Source organism: Podarcis tiliguerta (assembly GCF_965153285.1).
Source record: "Podarcis tiliguerta genome assembly, chromosome: 9".
In the NCBI taxonomy this organism is placed as follows: Eukaryota; Metazoa; Chordata; class Lepidosauria; order Squamata; family Lacertidae; genus Podarcis; species Podarcis tiliguerta.
The window spans coordinates 49,466,620-49,486,925 of NC_139542.1; the positions used below are offsets into that span (position 1 = coordinate 49,466,620).

At 42.1% G+C, this 20,306-nt stretch overlaps 1 protein-coding gene across 3 annotated transcripts; it reads right to left on the bottom strand.

Moving 5' to 3' along the window:
* Window positions 1–7,156: 7,156 nt before the first annotated feature.
* CASP3 (caspase 3) lies at window positions 7,157–20,199 on the bottom strand. Of its 3 annotated transcripts, none has more exons than XM_083458451.1 (7): window positions 20,072–20,199; window positions 15,862–15,943; window positions 15,095–15,219; window positions 13,981–14,109; window positions 12,676–12,851; window positions 11,397–11,514; window positions 7,157–10,382 (listed from the first exon to the last, which is right to left on the bottom strand). In XM_083458451.1, exons 2-7 carry the CDS (start codon window positions 15,933–15,935, stop codon window positions 10,156–10,158), a joined length of 849 nt encoding a protein of 282 aa, XP_083314577.1. In that variant the 5' UTR covers window positions 15,936–15,943; window positions 20,072–20,199; the 3' UTR covers window positions 7,157–10,155. The 3 variants fall into 3 exon arrangements, with proteins under 3 accessions (XP_083314577.1, XP_083314578.1, XP_083314576.1); XM_083458452.1 differs by lacking the exon at window positions 20,072–20,199 and adding an exon at window positions 19,930–20,061; XM_083458450.1 differs by lacking the exon at window positions 20,072–20,199 and having other exon boundaries at window positions 15,862–15,986.
* Window positions 20,200–20,306: the final 107 nt, after the last annotated feature.

Here is a 20,306-nt window from a genome sequence, read left to right on the forward strand (position 1 = left end):
CAGGTCTTGTATAAACAACCCAGATAAGCAGTCCAGAAGGACAACATGGCCAATGAAAGGTCCAGGAGAACTAAGAACACGGCACTTCTTCAATCAATTCTCTGGCATAAATCCTCCATTGGGGACTCAGGCTGTTCCTGTGCCAAAAGCTGGATTGGAACAGATCCAAATAATTCATCATCCAAGACCATCTGGAGCTGAGAGGTCCTACCACCTGGCCCATTCACATTGCAGTAAAGCTTATTTTGGAAGCTTACAAACCCACCACAATGAACGTCAGTGTCCTTTATTGGTAATGTCAGCATGTCCTGGCACTTATCTCAGGCCTCTAAAATCTTAACAGATAATTTTTTACCATTCGTCAAGTGTCTAATACTTATCATAACAATAATTTTGACCTCATTCTAGCACCATTCATGTGTCTTCCTCTGTCTTAGTTCACGTAAATACTAACATACATAATTACAGTGGTACCTCGTGTTACATACGCTTCAGGTTACATATGCTTCAGGTTACAGACTCCGCTAACTCAGAAATGTTACCTCGGGTTAAGAACTTTGCTTCAGGATTAGAACAGAAATCGTGCTCCGGTGACATGGCAGCAGGAGGCCCCATTAGCTAAAGTGGTGCTTCAGGTTAAGAACAGTTTCAGGTTAAGTACGGACCTTCAGAACGAATTAAGTACTTAACCTGAGGTACCACTGTACCGGGGAATCCCTTTATAGGTTACATATATTCTGCAAGCTTCTATTTCAAAGACTGCTTCACATCAGAAAATAATGTGCTGTGGCTTTGAGGAAGCTGCCAGAAAAAGTGGTTCTTCAAAACAGGAACCTATAAATTTGCCCTCTAGGCAAATTTAAAAAAAACCAAAACAAAACACGCACAGCAGGAATGGGGAACTTGTGGGCCTCCAGATTGGCAGTGCAGGGATGGGAGAAATTGTTAATAAATTCTGTTCTGACACAAATATATCTATATTTTAAAACCCTGATAACTTCAAGAATAATGGCAGTATCCTGGTGCCATCTTCAAAACCTGGAAACAAGAAAATATGCAGGCCATGCTTTTAACAACAGATCACATGTACAGATCCTGAAAACAAACAATACAGTGGTACCTCAGGTTACATATGCTTCAGGTTACATACGCTTCAGGCTACAGACTCCGCTAACCCAGAAATAGTGCTTCAGGTTAAAAACTTTGCTTCAGGATGAGAACAGAAATTGGGCTCCAGCGGCACAGCGGCAGCAGGAGGCCCCATTAGCTAAAGTGGTACCTCAGGTGAAGAACAGTTTCAGGTTAAGAACGGACCTCCGGAACAAATTAAGTACTTAACCTGAGGTACCACTCTAGGTATTTTGATGCCTAAATGTAGTAAATGGAGGCAGCAGTAGATTTCATTATATTTTTCCTCATAACCAGGGAACCACTTTATTGGGTAAAGAATTAAGAAGCGGTACTCGTTTGTGATACAAATATGCTACATTAAGGTATTTAACTTTGGTATAAATGACAGGCCATTAGGAACTTAACAATTGAGTGCTAAGTATGTTTCCTTGGAAGCAATTCAGACTGTGTTCAGTGGGACTTACCTCATGGCAGAAAAAGAGTGAGGCCTCTGAGGAGAAGCTGTGTGCCCAGGAGGTCTATGCCGATTCATAGATGTCTGCTCCCCACTTCCATGGGATCCTACTGTTTTAGGTTGTCTATGTCATAAGCCCTTAAAAGCCTGAAACAGTTCTTGTCAGACTCATAGATTCCCCCCCCCCACTTGACAAACAGTGACATGGATCAGTACATATAATACCACTCTAGCATTTGTCAGATGAAACAAAGAATACCTCTTTTATTAGATGAAGACGTCCCAGGAAAAAAAGGTATAAGTTAGGTTGGTGTAATGGTTACAGTGATGGGCTGGGACTTGGGAGGCTGAGGTTCAAACTGACTGTTAGGCGTGAAACAACTTGGATTATTGTGACTAAATACAGTGGTACCTCAGGTTACATATGCTTCAGGTTACATACGCTTCAGGTTACAGACTCTGCTAACACAGAAATAGTGCTTCAGGTTAAGAACTTTGCTTCAGGATGAGAACAGAAATCGTGCTACGGCGGCAACAGGAGGCCCCATTAGCTAAAGTGGTGCTTCAGGTTAAGAACAGTTTCAGGTTAAGAACGGACCTCTGGAACGAATTAAATACTTAACCTGAGATACCACTGGATTAACAACAGATGAGAAGAATGGAGTCTATTGGGGAAACGTAAAATAGATGGAAGCAGTATAGAAACAATATATTTAAAAGTTATGAAGATTACTGAAATAAGGAGAAAAAATATTTAAGAAAAAATAAAACACAGATTGATTGAATCATGTTAAGCTTGAGGAAATAAAAGAGACTTGGAAAATGATAGAACTCCCATATGACTGGTGGCTTTTGATCTGGTCTGTGATTGGTTCAGTTTGTGGGTGAAAGGCCTGACTGGACACTGAGTGAGGTTCTTAAATCAATTTGGCAGTTAGATGCAATCTAAGTGGCTATATAAATCAAACTGCACCCCAGCAAAATTGCTGCCAAGAATATTGGAGTCTGAAACAATAAGAATATTGGAGCCTGAAACAATAAGAATGGAATGTTTTCAATTTCTGCTCCCTCCTGCTTAATTTTATCTAATCTGTATTTTCTTTACATGAATTTTAATATTGATTATTTAATTATCTAAATATATATTTTTATTCTGTTTTTCAGCCAAAAAAGGCTTCCACAGCAACTAATAGATCAATACAAACAAGACAGTACCTGCCTTCAGTCTTAGAATCTGGAGAAACACAGCACAGAAGGATAATGGATCTAATGTTTGTCTAGGGATGAAGAAAATTTTTGATTCAGCTTTCATTTAAAGGTCACACCTAAGTCACACTTCGCAAAATAATATGCAAACCAAAACACAAGTATCCTTCAATATTCACACCTCTCTGAATTTTGCAGTGTAGTTTTCTAGTCAAGTAATATGTTTAAAAAAATGTGTATACATCAGATACAAATGAGAGGAAGGAGAAGGGATGGGGAAGAAATTAATTTCAGGTTGCATTTAAAGACAAACCTGCCAAATCTATGTTTTCTGAAACAAATATGCAAACGAAAATGCAAAAATCCTTTGAAACTCACACTTCTCTGAATTTTGCAATGCAGTTCTCTAGCCAAGCAGTGTGTACAAAAATAAATGTGATGCATAAATTAGTGAATATAGCACCGATAAATCCATTAGACTATGGAAAACTGTTTTCCAAAACTGTGTACATTAGAAGAAACCCACACTAAAATGCAGATAAATTTTCATGAGGAATAGTTTTTTTGAAAATTGCCAGCTGATGTGGAAATGTGGAGAACTGAACTTAAGAATGAGAAACTGAGAGGAACCAAAACTGACAATATTTGTCTACCCCTAGGAGGGAGAACTATGTATGATGATTAATATAATGCAATATAATAACATAGAATTTATAAGAAAAACAACATCCTGCCTGCGGTCTAAATAAACATACCTCTTTAACCTCTCCATTTCTTCCTTTGTAAGGGAATACAATGGAGTAAGAGAGACTGAATTAAAATACTTCATTTGGAAAAGATATATGAAAATAAATATGTCAAGGCCCCTCTTAAAGAGGAGGAAGGACTAGATGGCAGAAATAGCTGCAGGCGGTGACTTACAAAGAAAAAAGTATTACCAAATAAAGAAAATGGAAATGTAAGAACAAGAAGCACTCAGGGGTCTAGAAAGAATGTACAGGGGAAAATAATAATCTGGAGCAACAGAATGCAAACATTTCAAAGTTAGGTTTTAAAACCAATGCAATGCAGAGAGGAAGCCAATGTAAAGAGGTTTTTTAAAAAGCAATATGAGAACGAGCCTTTTCAGTGGTGGCTCCCCATTTGTTGCTCTCCCTCGGGATACTCACCTGGCTCCATTGTTACATATCTTCAGGCACCAGGCAAAAACATTGTTTGCTAGTCAGGCCATCCACACCATACATTTTAAATGAATTAAAAGCAGTTGGCTTCACCCAAAGAATCCTGGGAACTGTAGTTTATCTCTCACAGAGCTACTATCTGTCTTGAGAGACAATGGAGTGCACCTCCAGGGGTGAATGCAAACTGCTGTGTCATCAGCACCAAAGGGAACTCCCCAGAGGTCCTGGGCTGCCCAGACAACAATGCCAAAAAAAATATATTTGCAAGTATTTAAGCACTATGCTTTCTTTGCTGCAATTAAGTAAATTTGTATAAATCCTGAAAAGACACTGGACCAGGAAACATTTCCAAACTAACTTTCACTCTGTAGCACCATAGTGGAAATATTAACTCTATGTGGGAGACAAGGCTATAACTCCTTATTTCTCTGAAGATGTATACCAACCCATGCAAGTGTGGGTGGGAATTATAAGCAGTTCAACCATCTATTTATTAAATGTGAATTTGCAATATTATTGAACAGTTTTAGATTATTTACCTAGCTATTAAGGCTACATACACACCATGCATTTACTGCGAACTTTAGTTTACTCCTCACACAGCTACAATTTATGGCACTCTCGACATTCTAAGTTCCCAGGATTCTTTGAGAGAAACATGCTTATAATGTATGGTGTGTACACAGATTGCAGCACAGTCCTTTGTATGTTTATACAGAAATAAATCCCTCTGTGGGACTTATTCCCAAGCAAATATATATTCTAGATGATACTTCAATCAGGATTTGTTGGGTTCTTCTGGTTTTACATCAGATACTCTTGAGCAGCTTTCAGCCTTGGCAAATTGTTTCATTATCTCTAGTGACACCCTGTGGCAATGATCTGATGCCCACATAGCACATTATAATACAGTGGTACCTCCGTTTGTGGATGGGATCCGTTCCGGAGCTCCGGTCGGATCCTGAGGTTTCCACAACCAGAGGAACCACTTCTGTGCATGTGTACGGAATGGTAGAGCGCTTCTGTGCATGCGTGTGCAGCGAAACCCGCATACGTATCCCGAAGGAGACGTAACTGGAGGTGAATGTAAGTAGAGGTACCACTGTAGTCTGGATTGAGATGATACAGTACTGTACAGTGAAATTCCTTTGGACTATTGCTGGTGTTATTTCTATAAAACCATCAGTCTATAGGGAGTTTTACAGCATAACCCAGGAAAGAAGAGACCCCTGTCCCAGGTATACATAATATTTTTATCAAAGCCATGGAAATTCCAGTCGTTGGACTGGCAAACGTAAATGAAAGTATTTTAGTTGGGTTTCCCCTCACTTCCAAGTACATCTGGATTCCAGGATTAAGTCACACATCAAGTAAATAAATGCATCTGGTGGGCCCTATAGCCAACCCTCCTGCAGCCTTGAGGCATGTACCATTAATATGGGCAGTATTGTGTGAAATCAGCTTTCATACACAATTCTAGCCTGCAGTCCTCAGCACACATACTGGCAGGGAATAAACATCCAACATGGTGGGACTTCAGAGTAAGTATTCATAGGATTGCACTGCAAAGAGACCAGATTAAGAAGAAAAATCAAAGTTGCCATTATATTTAAAATGGATACTGTGTAAAATCTTGGTTGATTCTTCAGGACATAAGGACACTTAGAAGACTCCTTGGAGAAGTAAATTGGAGATCTGGACTGAAGGGAGGTTGTAAAGGTAAAGGTAAAGGTACCCCTGCCCGTACGGGCCAGTCTTGACAGACTCTAGGGTTGTGCGCCCATCTCACTCCAAGAGGCCAAGGGCCAGCGCTGTCCGAAGACACTTCCGGGTCACGTGGCCAGCGTGACATCGCTGCTCTGGCAAGTCAGAGCCGCACACGGAAACGCCGTTTACCTTCCCGCTAGTAAGCGGTCCCTATTTATCTACTTGCACCCAGGGGTGCTTTCGAACTGCTAGGTTGGCAGGCGCTGGGACCGAACAGCGGGAGCGTACCCCGCCGCGGGGATTCGAACTGCCGACCTTTCGATCGGCAAGCCCTAGGCACTGAGGCTTTAACCCACAGCGCCACCCGCGTCCCGGGAGGGTTGTGGAACTGCTTAATTGGTGTCTGGAGGCAATTTTGGGATGGATGAGGTAGACTTTGCCTTTGATACTTGAGAACTATATTTTACGACCCACTCTGCTATTGTGACTATTTGTTTTGAGCAGTTTTTTTATATTAATTGCCTTCAACATAGTGCTAAAGTGAACATTCCATCAATGTATGGGTGGCGCGGTGGGGAAAACCACAGAGCCTAGGACTTGCAGATCAGAAGGTTGGCGGTTCGAATCCCCGCAACGAAGTGAGCTCCCGTTGCTCGGTCCCTGCTCCTGCCAACCTAGCAGTTCGAAAGCACATCAAAGTACAAGTAGATAAATAGGTACTGCTTCGACGGGAAGGTAAACGGTGTTTCCGTGCGCTGCTCTGGTTCGCCAGAAGCGGCTTAGTCATGCTGGCCACATGACCTGGAAGCTGTACGCCGGCTCCCTCGGCCAATAAAGCAAGATGAGTGCCGCAACCCCAGAGTCGGCCACAACTGGACCTAATGGTCAGGGGTCCCTAATGGAACATTCTCCCCCTCTACTCCCTCTGTACACTCCCTGTATCCATTTGGGGGGGGGGGGTTCTCCCAACTTTCCAGGAGCAGATAGGGGGATGGCACAGGATGCATGTGAGGAGAGAAGGGGGGGGGGATCCTGTTTCTTGCACAAGCACTAATCCTTGAGTTAGTGCAAATATTTTGTTGAGTTCCGCTCGTTGGTCCTGTCATGGCCACAAGTGGGGCAGAAGCAAAGTTGAGAATTTACTGCATGCTGCCTGTTTGTCTTAACCACTGTTTAAGCTATGGTTTAACATGACACGTGAACAATGTCTCTTTTGCCACACTAAATTATAGGCAGAGTGACATTAAAGAGGAACAATACTTTTGAGGCCAACTCATTCCCTGAAATGGAGGTTGCATGGCTGTTAATAGTTCACATCTGTATTTGGCAAGTGTTCTTTAAACTTTACCTGTAGAATATTTTTTTTCTATGCGGGTTAATATGATTATCTATACACTTTAAACAGGACCGAGAAACTGGAACTTGTAAGACATTCTAAATGTCTAGGTTTTTTTAAATAAAAATGTAACCAAAGCTAGTTATACAATGCACATGGTTTATTAGGTTTTCATACAGGAGTTAAGATAGTCACAGTCACACACATAAATTAATCATATCTAATGATTTAAACCTTTGCCAAAAATCTTGTTTGCAATGATGGGTAGTTTCAGATATTGCTCTGTATTATTCTTTTTAAAAGATTCATGCCTCTAAGCAAGAGACATAGTCAACTCTTCTGAATAAATTAACTGATTTATTTAGCTGGCGATAAGTTCAAATGTATAGAAACTATTGCATATTATGCCATTTGAAGCACACTGCTGTGATTGCTTCTCAAAGTTCAGAGTTATTTAGCAGGTGATGAGTAGGTGGATGGATCAAATCCAGGAGCCCCCATGGCTAAATAAGGACACCAAAACTTCAAGAAACATTGAAGTGTGGATCTGCGACTATATTCCAAAGAGCCATGATATGCACATACACCTGTGAATGCTGTATTCTGTCCCACTTGCTCCCATTTCCTATTTTGCTGTTGGCAAATCTTACATGCATGCAGAACCTATTTCTGCACATTATCTCCCATCTGGATCAAGATGAAAGGTCTCAACCCGAAACATGCACAGCTATCTCAGTTACACTCACAATAATTTCTCCAAGTATTGCAAGCACCACAAGTTCACTAACACAAGCTTTTATCCATGCCTGAAGACATTCACTATCATGTTAATATTGAGCACAACATGCACAGGCACAGCAAGCCTTGGCTCATATGCTCCCTGCATGGCAGAGGAGCTCAGATGCTTTTTCTTCCACTTTTAGTTAGCTGCGGTTTGCTGTGCCATCTAGACCCAGAATTGTGTTTGACATGAACTACGAATAGTTTAATGCAAGCTAGCTTAGTAACCCATGGTTTGAAAGTTGGCATAAGTAACATTAGCTACAGGTTGCCAATTCAGTGATGCAACAAACCCATTAACCAAAAATGGAAGCAAAAGCTTCTAAACTCTTCCTCCTGACCATGTGCGAAGGGGGCAAAGGGAGTGCTTGCAAAAACAAGGCTCACTGAACCTGCTTGTGCGTGTTGTGCAAAACCATGGTTTAGCATAAATTATTAACTACCATGTTGCCTGTACTTACTTATTTGTAAGCCTACTTGAAATCTACAGAAGTTCATATTGAGTGAAGGAGGGTGAATAGCATTACCTATCAAATGTGCACACCTAGAAAGTAATCCCTGATAGTGATCATGATAGTCCCTGTGGGAAGCCCTGGGTAAAAATAAGAGAAGCAAAACATCATGGTTGGAGTATAGTACAGACTGCAATACCAAGGAAGATTGAGGAAACATGTCCTGAAACAAATTACAGATGCTTCAAAGAAGCAATAACGCTTCAAATGCCCTGGTATCTGTGGGAATACAAACTCTGCTAAGCACAGATCATGCAATTTCTGACATGCCTTGCTGAAAACCATCTCTTTCACAATGTGGAGGAAGCAGCGAGGGGTTGGCTATTCTCGACTAGATCTTAACCAGCAGGGAAGTGGTGAGAACTTCAGGGGGGAAAGTAACTACTGTATGTAATGATGACATTACATATGGAAAGGTGGAAGAAAGTGTAGCAAAACTTGAACCTTTCATTTCAGGAAAGATGTTTTTCATGGTATCAGAGAAATACTAGGTGGGATTCCATAGCTAGATATAGTACTGGGGGAAAGAGCCCCAGACAGGCACAAGTTGGGTTGTTGTTGTTTTTTTTAAAAAAAGGAGTTACTAAGGACACAATCACTCACGATTCCAGATGAGAAAGAAAAATGGCAGATGTCTTAAAAAAATAATAAAGACAATGTAGCTGCACAAAAAGCTGAGTAATAAGCTGAAAATAGAAGCAACCTTCAAAAAAAGGGGGAAGGAAGCACAGGTCACCAGGGACACGTAGCCCAGACTTGTAAGAGCCATGTCAAGAAAGCTAAGAATGAGCCAATGCGGGCAGAACACAAAGTTGTATGAAGAAAGTAGTTAAGAATCTGCATGCTAGAAAGGGCCGAAGAAATATTTTACTTTGAGGTGAAGATGAACTTCTATTTTACATACTTGCTTCTAAGTCTTAGTATTTTAAAACATGCTGCTTTTTAAAAAAGGAATCAGAATGAGGACTGGGAAATGGGACATGCATTTTTCATATACTTCTTATCATCAAATAGAATATATAAATAAAACTAAGAACCACAAAAATGTGTTTAGGAGCAGGCTGAATTTATACTCTTCACAAACTACCACTTGCACAACACTCCTGCCTAAACTGAAATGTGAATGTAAGCATGCAAAACTGCTTTAAGGCCTGGATCCAGTAAGGATCAGCGTTCCAAGAACCATTTGCCATCTATTAGAAAAGAAGCACCTCTTAAAAAAAAAAAAAAATCTCAAGGTATTTTATAGTGGTCAAAAAGCTTTGAAAAGGCTCAAAAAGCATTTCATATAGCCATTTCTAAAAGGCTGAAGAACTACCTCACAAGTTTGATTGTGCTACATGATTGTATATGAAAGATAATAGTTTAGTCCTTACGCCATATTGAAAAACTGCACACTTGTGTCATGACATTAATTTCTCCAATTCTAATGGTATTGACTTGGGGGGTGGGGGGAATACCATTTCTATCAACAGTTTGCTTTCAGGTAAATAACCCCAGGATTGGGCTGCAACAGTTACCAAAGTTAACTAAAAGTAACCTTTTACTGCTCTTCAGTCTGCGGTAACTGATACTTTATTTTGACAGTAATAGTTGATCTCTTCCTTCAATCTATTTTAGCAATGAGGTTAGAGCATAACTGCAAATCTACATATATTTTCATTTTCCAAACTAGAATTTCTGAACTAGCAAGTGATCCCACTATTCTAGTGATTGTAGTAATCCACTCCATAGGTCATAACATTTCAATACAACCTATGTATTAGAGACTGGACATCGGGTCAAGAGTTAAAAATGATATAAAACGCTAGTGCTCTTCTGCTAGCTTTCACATCACAGTGTAGGAAGCTAGTGAGGAAAATAAAAATCTTTTGTGAGCATAGACACAATACAAGGGATCTGCTTCTTTCCGTGGAAGTCTGGTCTGTTTGAATAAGAACTGAATTCTGCAACCTTGCGATTTACACGTGTCAGAATTTGCATAAGTTCAAGTTTTGTAGCATGCTGTTTCAGCATCCCGCACAGTGATTGTATAAACCAGGAGCCATCTGATGAGTTCCTCCAAGAGTAGTAGCCTATAAGGAAAAAAAATGAATTGAATAAAATATAATGTTCTTCAGAATGAGACTACAAAAGCTAATCATGTTTGAGAATCAGAATTGGGAGGGACCCCAGGATCATCTAGTCCATGCAATGCAGTAATCTTACTTTTATTGAACTGATTAAAGTCACAATCACCCCACCACAACTAGATAACTTTGCCCCAGAACAAGGGTGTTCATTCAGTTTAGTAAAGGGCTTCACATTAATCTCATTCAACTTTTATTTGTTCTGCTGTTAAGCCTACCGCCCCTTAGTCTCAAATATTCCCCAAGAGAAGTGCTGAGATTAAAAAACCATCTTCATACATGGCCATGTTGATTTGGAGATATTTTCCACTTAGGCTATCTAGCTAGTGCATGCGGGTTGATGGGCCAGTAACATTTTTGTACATGAAATGGTTTTACAAAAAGAGGGAGAAGTATTCAGGCACCTTTGTTGGACTAGGACATGGGTCGACAAACTAAGGCCCCATTGCCTTCTGGATCCGGCCCGCAGAGGGTCCGGGAATCGGCGCGTGGATCGCCAGCGCGCGCGTTCTTTCCCTCTCCCTCACACGGTGCCGCCTCCTCCTCCCGCCCTCCTACTGGCTTCTCCCCACCCTGCCTAGAGGAGGAAGGGGGCTGGGCTTTATTGATGCCAGCAGCAGCAGTGCTCAAGCGGCCCACCATTTTAAGCAGCCCCTCTCCAGACCCCTTTCGTGCGCCACTCATCGTCCCTCCACCGCCGCCAGCCCCTGCCGCTCGCAAGACACAGGTAAGCAGCCACAAGGCGCTCGTCCGGTGCTGTGGAGAAGGGAGGGGAGAGTCGTGGGGGGCATGTCTTATAGTCCGGCACCCCACAAGGTCTGAGGGACAGTGGACCAGCCCCCTGGTGAAAAAGCTTGCTGACCCCTGGACTAGGAGATGCATTAAATAAAAAGTTATAAAGCCATCAAGCCATCGATTTATTTTGACCACAAGGCTGCATCTTTTATTCATTTATCTTACCAGGAGCAGTTGAATAGGCATATAGGAAGTCGGCTTCTACAGGTATTTTCTGACATGTGCTTTCATCCGTGCCACTGTCTGTTTCAATACCAGAATCAAGATCTGTTCCTCTACAAGCCTACGCAAAGGAAGACAGAAGAGTAAATGGTAGCCAGAAATATTACCATTATTGGCTCACTGAAAATGGCAACAGTCGGATACAAATGAACACAAACAAGGAATAAGAGGACTCGTTTATGCACACCTTGAAAGGGGAGGCATGCTAATCTTGATGAGGTATGAGTTTCAAGTTGAACTTTGCAGTTTTGTGACATGGAAAAGCCGTTCTGAGTCAGAGAAGAAGTTCACAGCACTTTTAGAGCACTCTGCTAAAACTGTGGTCACAGGTGAGAAAACCACCAACCTAAACTGAAACAGTAAGAAATGCTTTTCTGAATTGGTTATGGTTTAGAGGCATTGGTCAAATGCTTAGTTTTGGCCATTGGTCAAATGCTTAGTTTCTCAGTGAAAGCCCTGACTAATGTTTCCGAAGGATGTCCAAGTAGACAAGCTTTTACTAATTAGTATAAAGCAGGCTTCCTCAACCTCGGCCCTCCAGATGTTTTTGGCCTACAACTCCCATGATCCCTAGCTAGCAGGACCAGTGGTCAGGGATGATGGGAATTGTAGTCTCAAAACATCTGGAGGGCTGAGGTTGAGGAAGCCTGGCATAAAGTAATGTGTTCTCATTATTAATGCATTATTCTGTAGGAGACCTAAAATTAAATGACAAATACAAAATCATCATACTGATCTCATTTCCTAATGAAAATAAACAGGGATCATGGCATTTGGGGCAGTTCTCTTATTTTCCATCTGTTTACCATAGTCAAAAAAAGCAGGGAACTTAAAGAATAATTCTTAGCAGCTGCTCCACAACTATGATCCTAGTGTCTAAGCTTGTGCATTTTCTAAAATCACTGTTAAGATTTTCCTTTTGGGTTTCAATGGCCAGTTTTAAGGAAGAGAATTTTTAGTTTATATATATATATATATATATATTGCTGCTATCCTCTCTAAGCAGTAGGAATGGTATGGAAACTGAAATATTAACACTGCTAGAAAGCAAAAAATTAACACTACCAGACACACTGGATATATTTTATATTCCCAGAAATGTAACCATAGATCTTATGCTTAATAGTATAATGCAGACATAACATTTCCTTTTATCTTTGAGAAACTTTTTTAAAATGAAAGTCTTCACAGTATTGTCATCTGTTCAATTTTGCACAATTACCTGAATAAAGAAGAGCTTTGGCTTTCCTGCCAAGGACTTGCATCTGTCTCCTCTGAAGAGACTTGTTAACATTTTTAGCTCCAGAGGACCATCTGTACCATAGATGAGTCCATCCTCTCCATGGCTTAACAAGACACAAACAAAACTGCTTCTCTTGTTGTGATCATCCTGGGCAGCTTCAAAAAACCCAGGTGGAGGGAAAACATTGTTTAAGTATTCAGAAATTCCAAATACTCATTTGACATTTTTTCAACAAGAAACTTTTAGGCAATAGCAAAACTTCAAGCACAATAATGCTTCCCTCAAACGAACAAATAGACAAAGTGAGACAAGCATTGTCGATCATATAGCTTCTTTGGGATAAGCAGCATAGTAACAGGATAATTTAACGTTCCTATGAATTTGTGGCAACTGTAAGGCTACCTTAGGCTTGAATGCAGTTACATTCTCCCCAACGTTGCCCTGCTCTTGCCATACTAATATCTGAAGGATAAATCCTGCTGATATGCCATAGAATCCTTTTTATAGGTAGGAGGCAGTGACAGTAGTTATTAGCAGGCTTATTATATAAATGAGTATTGAAAAGAATCTTATTAAAGCAAATAGTAGTGTGGGAGAGCATTATAAGTGGAAATATTTAAAGAAAGTTGGGTCTGACAAATGAAAGGGTAACAAAATCAGGACTGAAAGTGGCTTCTATTCTAGAATGAGCTTAGTGTCTAGACTGAAATATTTTCCTGAGTGAAGAATCTTGACATTCCTAATCAGGAAGGAATATTTTTAGTTGCCAGTTCAGACTCTGAAGTTATCCAAGTTAGAAATACCAATTACACTGCTTAAGGCTTAAGCAAAATTAAAATATAATTTTAAAATCTTAACCTAAGGAGAGTTCATGAAAGCAGTACCTGGGGCACAACTTCCAAACCTTGTTGCTGGGCCTGCAAACACATTGTTCCATGATGGACCTGGTCCACATATGCATTCCCTCAAGGTGGTCAATTCTGATCTCCAGCTGTTGAGGGGACTGTATCTAGACTTGCCCATTTCCAACAGATGTCTTAAGACTGTCAGAGCAGACTTTTTGATGGTAATCTATGCTTTCAGATCCTCCTACTCAGTGGTGTGCATGCAGCCTGCTGCTACACAAAGGGACCCTTAACCCTTCTGCCACACCAGGTGTTCTAATTATTATTTAATATCACAGTTCCTCATTGCTAAGAAGAGCAGACAACACAAAAACCCAAGAGTTTATATTTTATATTTCGGCACAACAGGCAATACATCATCCACCAAATCACTACTTACCATTATGCAAAACTTCAATAATCTCCTTACATGTAAGATCATTATAAGGCTTGACTGTGTACCCCAAGGTCCTGAATGTGTCTACAACATGTGCAGCATCTGCATCTGTACCAGAGCGATATGCCATCCCTTTAGATAAAAAAGAAAATAAGTTGCATTGACTTAATTTTTGAAAACAGTGCATGCCACAGGCAAATTCTGCTCAGTTATATGAAAATAAAATATGGGAAAGCACAGCTGGAGCCTGAAGACTTGTTCGTATATGAAATATATCAGGATTTATGGAAGACATTCCACCCTGTAAACACAGAAAGAATGGAAACAATGGGTGCACTGGTTTTATTGCAGATGAACAATTGAACTTGGCATCACCTGCTGATCCATGGAAGGACCAAACTTGTATATAAATAAAACATGTATTGAAAAAGCCTTGTACAGTCGTACCTCGGAAGCTGAACAGAATCCCTTCCGGAAGTCCGTTCGACTTTCAAAACATTTGGAAACCAAAGCACGGCTTCTGATTGGCTCCAGGAAGCTCCTGCAGCCAATCAGAAGCCAAGGAAGCCCCATCAGACATTCGGGTTCCAAAGAACGTTCGCAAACTGGAACATTCACTTCCGGGTTTGCGGCGTTCTGGAGCCAAAACGTTAGACCCGCAGGGCGTTCGGGATCTAAGGTACGATTCTATCGAGCTTGGAAGGAAAAGGAACAATATTGTCAGGCTTCATTTAGGTGTAATGAAGTCACCTAACTGTGTGCTTAAAGCACAGCGTTGCTATTTAAAAGGGGTGTTGGAAATCTGTGGCCCTCCACATGTTTTGAGACTAGAACTCCCATCGTCTCTGACAAATGGTCATGCTGCCTGGGGCTGATGGAAGTTGGGAGGCCAACATCTGGGAGGCCACAAGTTCCTCTCTCCTGATATTAAGACCAACAGCTCTCTCCTATGCAGGTTTAGGCATGTTTGAACTTACGGACTTCCTTAAGCAAACAACAGCCAACTTTGAAAAAGACTAAGCAGTAGATATATTTCACTTTTGACAGTTTAAAGCAGGTTACAGGGAGGGAAGCCTTACCGGCAAGGGGAGAAAGGGTTTTTTTTAAAAAAATTTACCAGTAGCTGGATGGAAGTTTTTATTGTTGACTAAAAGACACATTCCCATTTCAGGGTGATCCATTCTGTAAGTCTCATCTGCCGGTATCACAGAGTCCACAGATTTGCTAATAGGTATGCTCTTCCTAAGGAAAAAATAAAACACAATGTAAAACTAAACTCTCTCTCTCAAATTTTCAATTTTCTGATCCTGAATTTAAAAAGCAGTCTGAGGCTACAATCCTACACACATTTGCCTACAAGTAAGTCCAAATGAATTCAAAAGGACTTCTGAGTTTGCATGTATACAATTATACTGCAAATTTGATATCTTTTGGATTTTGCACAAGTTCAGAACAGCATGAATGTTAATGCTGAATGAGAAATTGCTAGCAAAACAACAACAACCTAGTTATAAACAGTTCCCTCAAATATCCACTATTAAATAAATACAATGGAACAAATAAAATATTTCATGTTTTTATTACAGTGGTACCTCGGGTTACATAAGCTTCAGGCTAAAGATTAAGTCCAGGGAGTTGCTGCATTTTCACTGCTGTTTGCTTGCCTTGTCTTTCCATGTAGGATAATGGCTAATGGCAAGGAGGAGTCACAACTCACCATCAGTTGGTGCCAGGCCCATGGGAGGAATGGGTATATTATGGGGTGGACACTCCATATATTTTGAGGGAGATCTAAACTAAAGCCGAAGCCTACAGTGGCTAGAAGAGAAGAAAAAGACCACCACAAAGAACCAACCAACACCAATAGTCAAAATCCCCACTTACCCTTCAGAACCAGGGAATTTTTTTGCATCTGTCACAGTTTGTGAGGATTTCATAATATGGTTTATGTCTGCCATAGTTGTTTCTGTAAACAAAGGATAAAGTGTTATCATCAGAATTTTTTAATGCCAATCAATGCAAGGAGAAAGCAAAGCTTCTGGAAAATAAAATTGTGGCCTCCCATGTATCAAGAGAACAGAAAAGGAAAATGAAAAACGAGCTGCCCCCAACTTCCCTCAGACAAGGAGAATACAACCCTGAGGCATAATTATTCTGAAGGAGCATAAATTTAGCTGAAAGCTAGGCATTTTTAATAAACCCACTAAGGGGAAATGCAAACGGGTAGTTTATAGCAATTTACAACACTTGGCTACCTGTTCAGGTTTAAAGTCAAATACAGGGTAAAAAAAATACTGCTTCAAAAATAACTTTATACAGTGGTACCTCGGGTTACATACGCTTCAGGTTACATACGCTTCAGGTTACACACTCCGCTAACCCAGAAATAGTGCTTCAGGTTAAGAACTTTGCTTCAGGATAAGAACAGAAATTGGGCACCGGCGGCATGGCAGCAGCAGGAGGCCCCATTAGCTAAAGTGGTGCTTCAGGTTAAGAACAGTTTCAGGTTAAGTACGGACCTCCGGAACAAATTACCGTATTTTTCGCTCTATAGGACACACTTTTTCCCCTTCAAAAATGAAGGGGAAATGTGTGTGCATCCTATGGAGCGAAGACGCCATAGCCCCGCGACCCTCGCCCGGCTGGAGAGGTGACGCATGGCTATGGCAGGAGCCTCTATAGCCGCACGTCACCTCTCCAGCCGGGAGAGCGCGCACGGGGCTAAAGCAGCCCCCCGCGACTCTCTCCCGGCTGGAGAGGTGACGCGCAGCTATGGCAGGAACCTCTATAGCCGCACGTCACCTCTCCAGCTGGGAGAGCGCGCACGGGGCTAAAGCAGCCCCCCGCGACCCTCTCCCAGCTGGAGAGGTGACGCGCAGCTATGGCAGGAACCTCTATAGCCGCACGTCACCTCTCCAGCCGGGAGAGCGCGCACGGGGCTAAAGAAGCCATAGCCCCGCGACCCTCTCCCAGCTGGAGAAGTGACGTGCGACTATGGCAGCAGCCTCTCCGCTGCGCCTTTCTGCTGCTCTCTGACCTGCTCTTTGGGGCTGGTGGTGGGCTTCCCCCCGCCAGCCCCAAAGAGCAGGTTGAAAGGAACCTGAAGCCTGGAGAGCAAGAGGAGTCGGTGTGTACTGACCCCTCTCGCTCTCCAGGCTTCCAAGGTAGCCGCCTGAATGCACCTTAAACAACACCTTGTTTTAGAGCGGGAAAACAAGAGGGGGAAAATTCACCCTCTCTCTGCGCAGCGCCTCCTGCTGCTTTGCTGAGAGGGGGAGCTTTTTTTTCCCTTGTTCTCCCCCCTCTAAACAAGGTGCGTCCTATTGTCCGGTGCGTCCTATGGTGCGAAAAATACGGTAAGTACTTAACCCAAGGTACCACCATACCTGAAAATCAACAGTCTGTTAAAATTAAGCAACTTGGCCACAAAAAGACCTATCCATCAGCAGACATCTGTTTTGATTTTGTGCAGTCAGACATATGCTCTGTCACTGACGGTTTGTTTCTTTTCCACAACACCAATGCTAACGTACTGAAGCATCGAAGCTCTTGGGAGGACAACACAGTTACTAGCTAGCTTCACTGGAGTACTAAAGCATTACCTCATCTCGGTTAGCTAATGCATTGATGTCATATTCTGTCAAGCAGAATATACATCTCTCTCTGGGGAGGATGATCTCATTCTACAAAGGATGAAAGAAAGGCTTCTAGGAAAGTTAACAGATATTCTGCTTTGAAGTTCCTCCTCCCTTAGGTAAGAAACATTTTAAAGGGCACATAAAGTTATGAGGCTTCTAGGAAAAGTCAGTAACAATACAGCTGACATGATTGGTCTTTTTACCCATTATATGTGGGATCATTACAGAATCATGAAATTCTACAGTCGGAAGGGACCATGAGGATCATCTAGTCCAGCTGCCTGCAATGCAGGAATCTTTTGTCCAATGTGGGGCTCAAACCCAGCCTATAGGTGTGTGTATAGACACCTTTCTGACTTTAATGTGGCTGGAATGAAGCCAACCGTGCAAAGATAAGAGTCACTTTCATTGCTCCATCTATTTTTTGCCTCTGGTCCTGCTCACCACTGACATGGTAGGCTCACAAGACATTCCCGTAATCAGAAGTTGTTGCAATGGGATCTGCTCAAAATGTGTTGCTGTGAAAGCCTATGATAAAAGTGGCTACTATGCATCACATAAAAGCCCTTTCACTAGTTGTTGGCTATGGTGCCTTTTCTACCATTTGCTACTTGATGCAATAATCACAAAAGGAAACTGCCATCTAGATGCAACCTAAATTGATCTGCACGTTTTCACATGTCAATTGCTCCTAACGAGCTTTATTTCTACATATATCTGTTTATGTTGACTTAGCCACAAACATTATAAATATGGAAAATGTTTTCTGGAGCTCTTGACACTAGTGACAAATTTCATAGACTTGACTGAGAACATAGATAAGCAAAACTAGCTAGCCTATTATTGTGAAAACTGTACTTCTCTTTAACCTTGTTTATCAATCCATACACTCTTATTTTCACTTTTAACAGGAAGATACAATGAATTGCACAAGGCTGAAAAGATCTAGGCGCCTATCTGCAACTGTCAGTATAGCGCCATAGTTGGAAAATAATCTTTTGACTCTCATGGACTTTGTTTTCCTCCTTTTTTGAGAAAAAAAGGTGCTGCTGCTTTATGATTGTGAGAGTTCACATTAATATTCAACTGCTTTAGTCTCAAGCTTTCCAATTTCTCCATCCACAGGCCAACTGACTAATTCTTAAGTTACCACTGAAATTTTACATAAAGCCAAAATCATATTGATTTTGGTAGTTCTTCCTTGGGTAATAATTATCACCAGATTTTGTTCAAAATGACATTCAAAAATTCCTCCTCAGGCAAAACACCAATTTCAAGGGAAATCTAAAGCATTCCTGCGAGACTGGCAACGTTTTCCAGATACTGTTGTAGTCATTTTTTGTTAAGACTGACAGCATAATTTCATATATTAATCTAAGCCATTTGAGTGAGGATTAGTTCATGGGTAATGCTGCCATGAAGTCTTTGCTGGAAGGGTGATAAATTACTATGTTCCCATCTTGGTCTCCAAGCAAAGCCTATGACAGGAAAAACTCAGGTTTTAAAACTGGCAAGATTGCTAACTACAGAAACAGACAAGATGGCATTATTAAGCAACCCTTTCGATATGCCAAGTACTCCCATTGGGCTATTGATCAATTCAAGTGCAGCATACACAATTATCACACATTTTAATTGCGATTCAAATTAAACCAAAGTAGTTTAGCTACCATCCCCTGCTTTGGTACTCACAAACAAGATTATAGTCCTTCCCTTCTGCAGAAACTAGCATACTAATGGGTGTTTGGGGAGTGGTGTTTGTTTTTTTAAGCACTACTTCACTAATTCTTTCATATCCAGTCACAGAAGGATGCCACATGTCTGATGAGCTGAAAGAATATTAGAACAAAAACAACAGACAGTGAAGGGGAGATTTCTCAACTCTACCACCAAGCCACATGTGTGGGGGGTGGGTTCAGAGAAAACTTGCTGCATGCTGCTGAAGTAAGATCTCTCGGTCCGCTTCCGCTCTGTAAAAAAAAGAAAAGAGGGAGCGGGTCCCCTCTTGTTTGCAGCTCAGCGAACACTGGGCTGGATTCAGACCTGCCAGCTCCTCGCCTGGTTCCTAAATAAAAGGCTCGAGGGCATACGTGATCCGCGCCTCAGATGCGCTGGGACAGAAAGAAGTAGGAACAATAAGCAACTATGGCGCCGAACAGCTGCAACAGCAGCAGCAGGGGCTGCCGGAGGAAGGGGAAAAGCCGAGCAGGAGAGAGGCTGGGGGGGGGGGCGTGGGAAGGCGGGAGGGGGGGCCGGGGTGGGGCTCGGCTGGGGAAGCAGCAGTTTCCCGCAGAGAAACTTTTCTTTGTTGTACCTTTGCTGTCTGCTTTCCCCGCGCGCTTCCTGCTATCAAAATAAGGAGCGCCCCGCCGGGCGGGGAGGGCGCCTGCAGGAGGGCTGGCTAGCTTCCCTGAGGGGGGAGAAAAAGCAGCCTGGGCGAGCCGCGGGCTACTGACCTCGGACGCCTCCGCCTCCTCCTTCGGTGCTGCTGCGGTTGCCCGTTTCCCTCTTTGGACCCAAGTGCCTGGCGGAGCGCGCTCCCTCTTTCCTCCGCACTTTGCTCCTTCGCTCCGTCTCCCACCCCTCAGCCCCGCCCCAAGAGGAGGAGGAGGAGGAAAGGAAGAAGGAGAGGAAGCTGCCCTAGCAACGGCGACGGCCCCAGCAACAAGGAAGTTTGTCCAATGGAAAGCG

What these genes read in the sequence shown, in the direction of transcription:
- CASP3 (XM_083458450.1), bottom strand. Translation starts at nt 15,971, where the DNA reads ATGATAACACTTTATCCTTTGTTTACAGAAACAACTATGGCAGACATA. An exon ending in AAACTTCCATCCAGCTACTG is followed by an intron (nt 14,110 to 15,094) that starts GTAAATTTTTTT and finishes TTTTATCTAAAG; the next exon opens with GGATGGCATATCGCTCTGGT. An exon ending in TGCCTATTCAACTGCTCCTG is followed by an intron (nt 10,383 to 11,396) that starts GTAAGATAAATG and finishes TTTTCCTTATAG; the next exon opens with GCTACTACTCTTGGAGGAAC.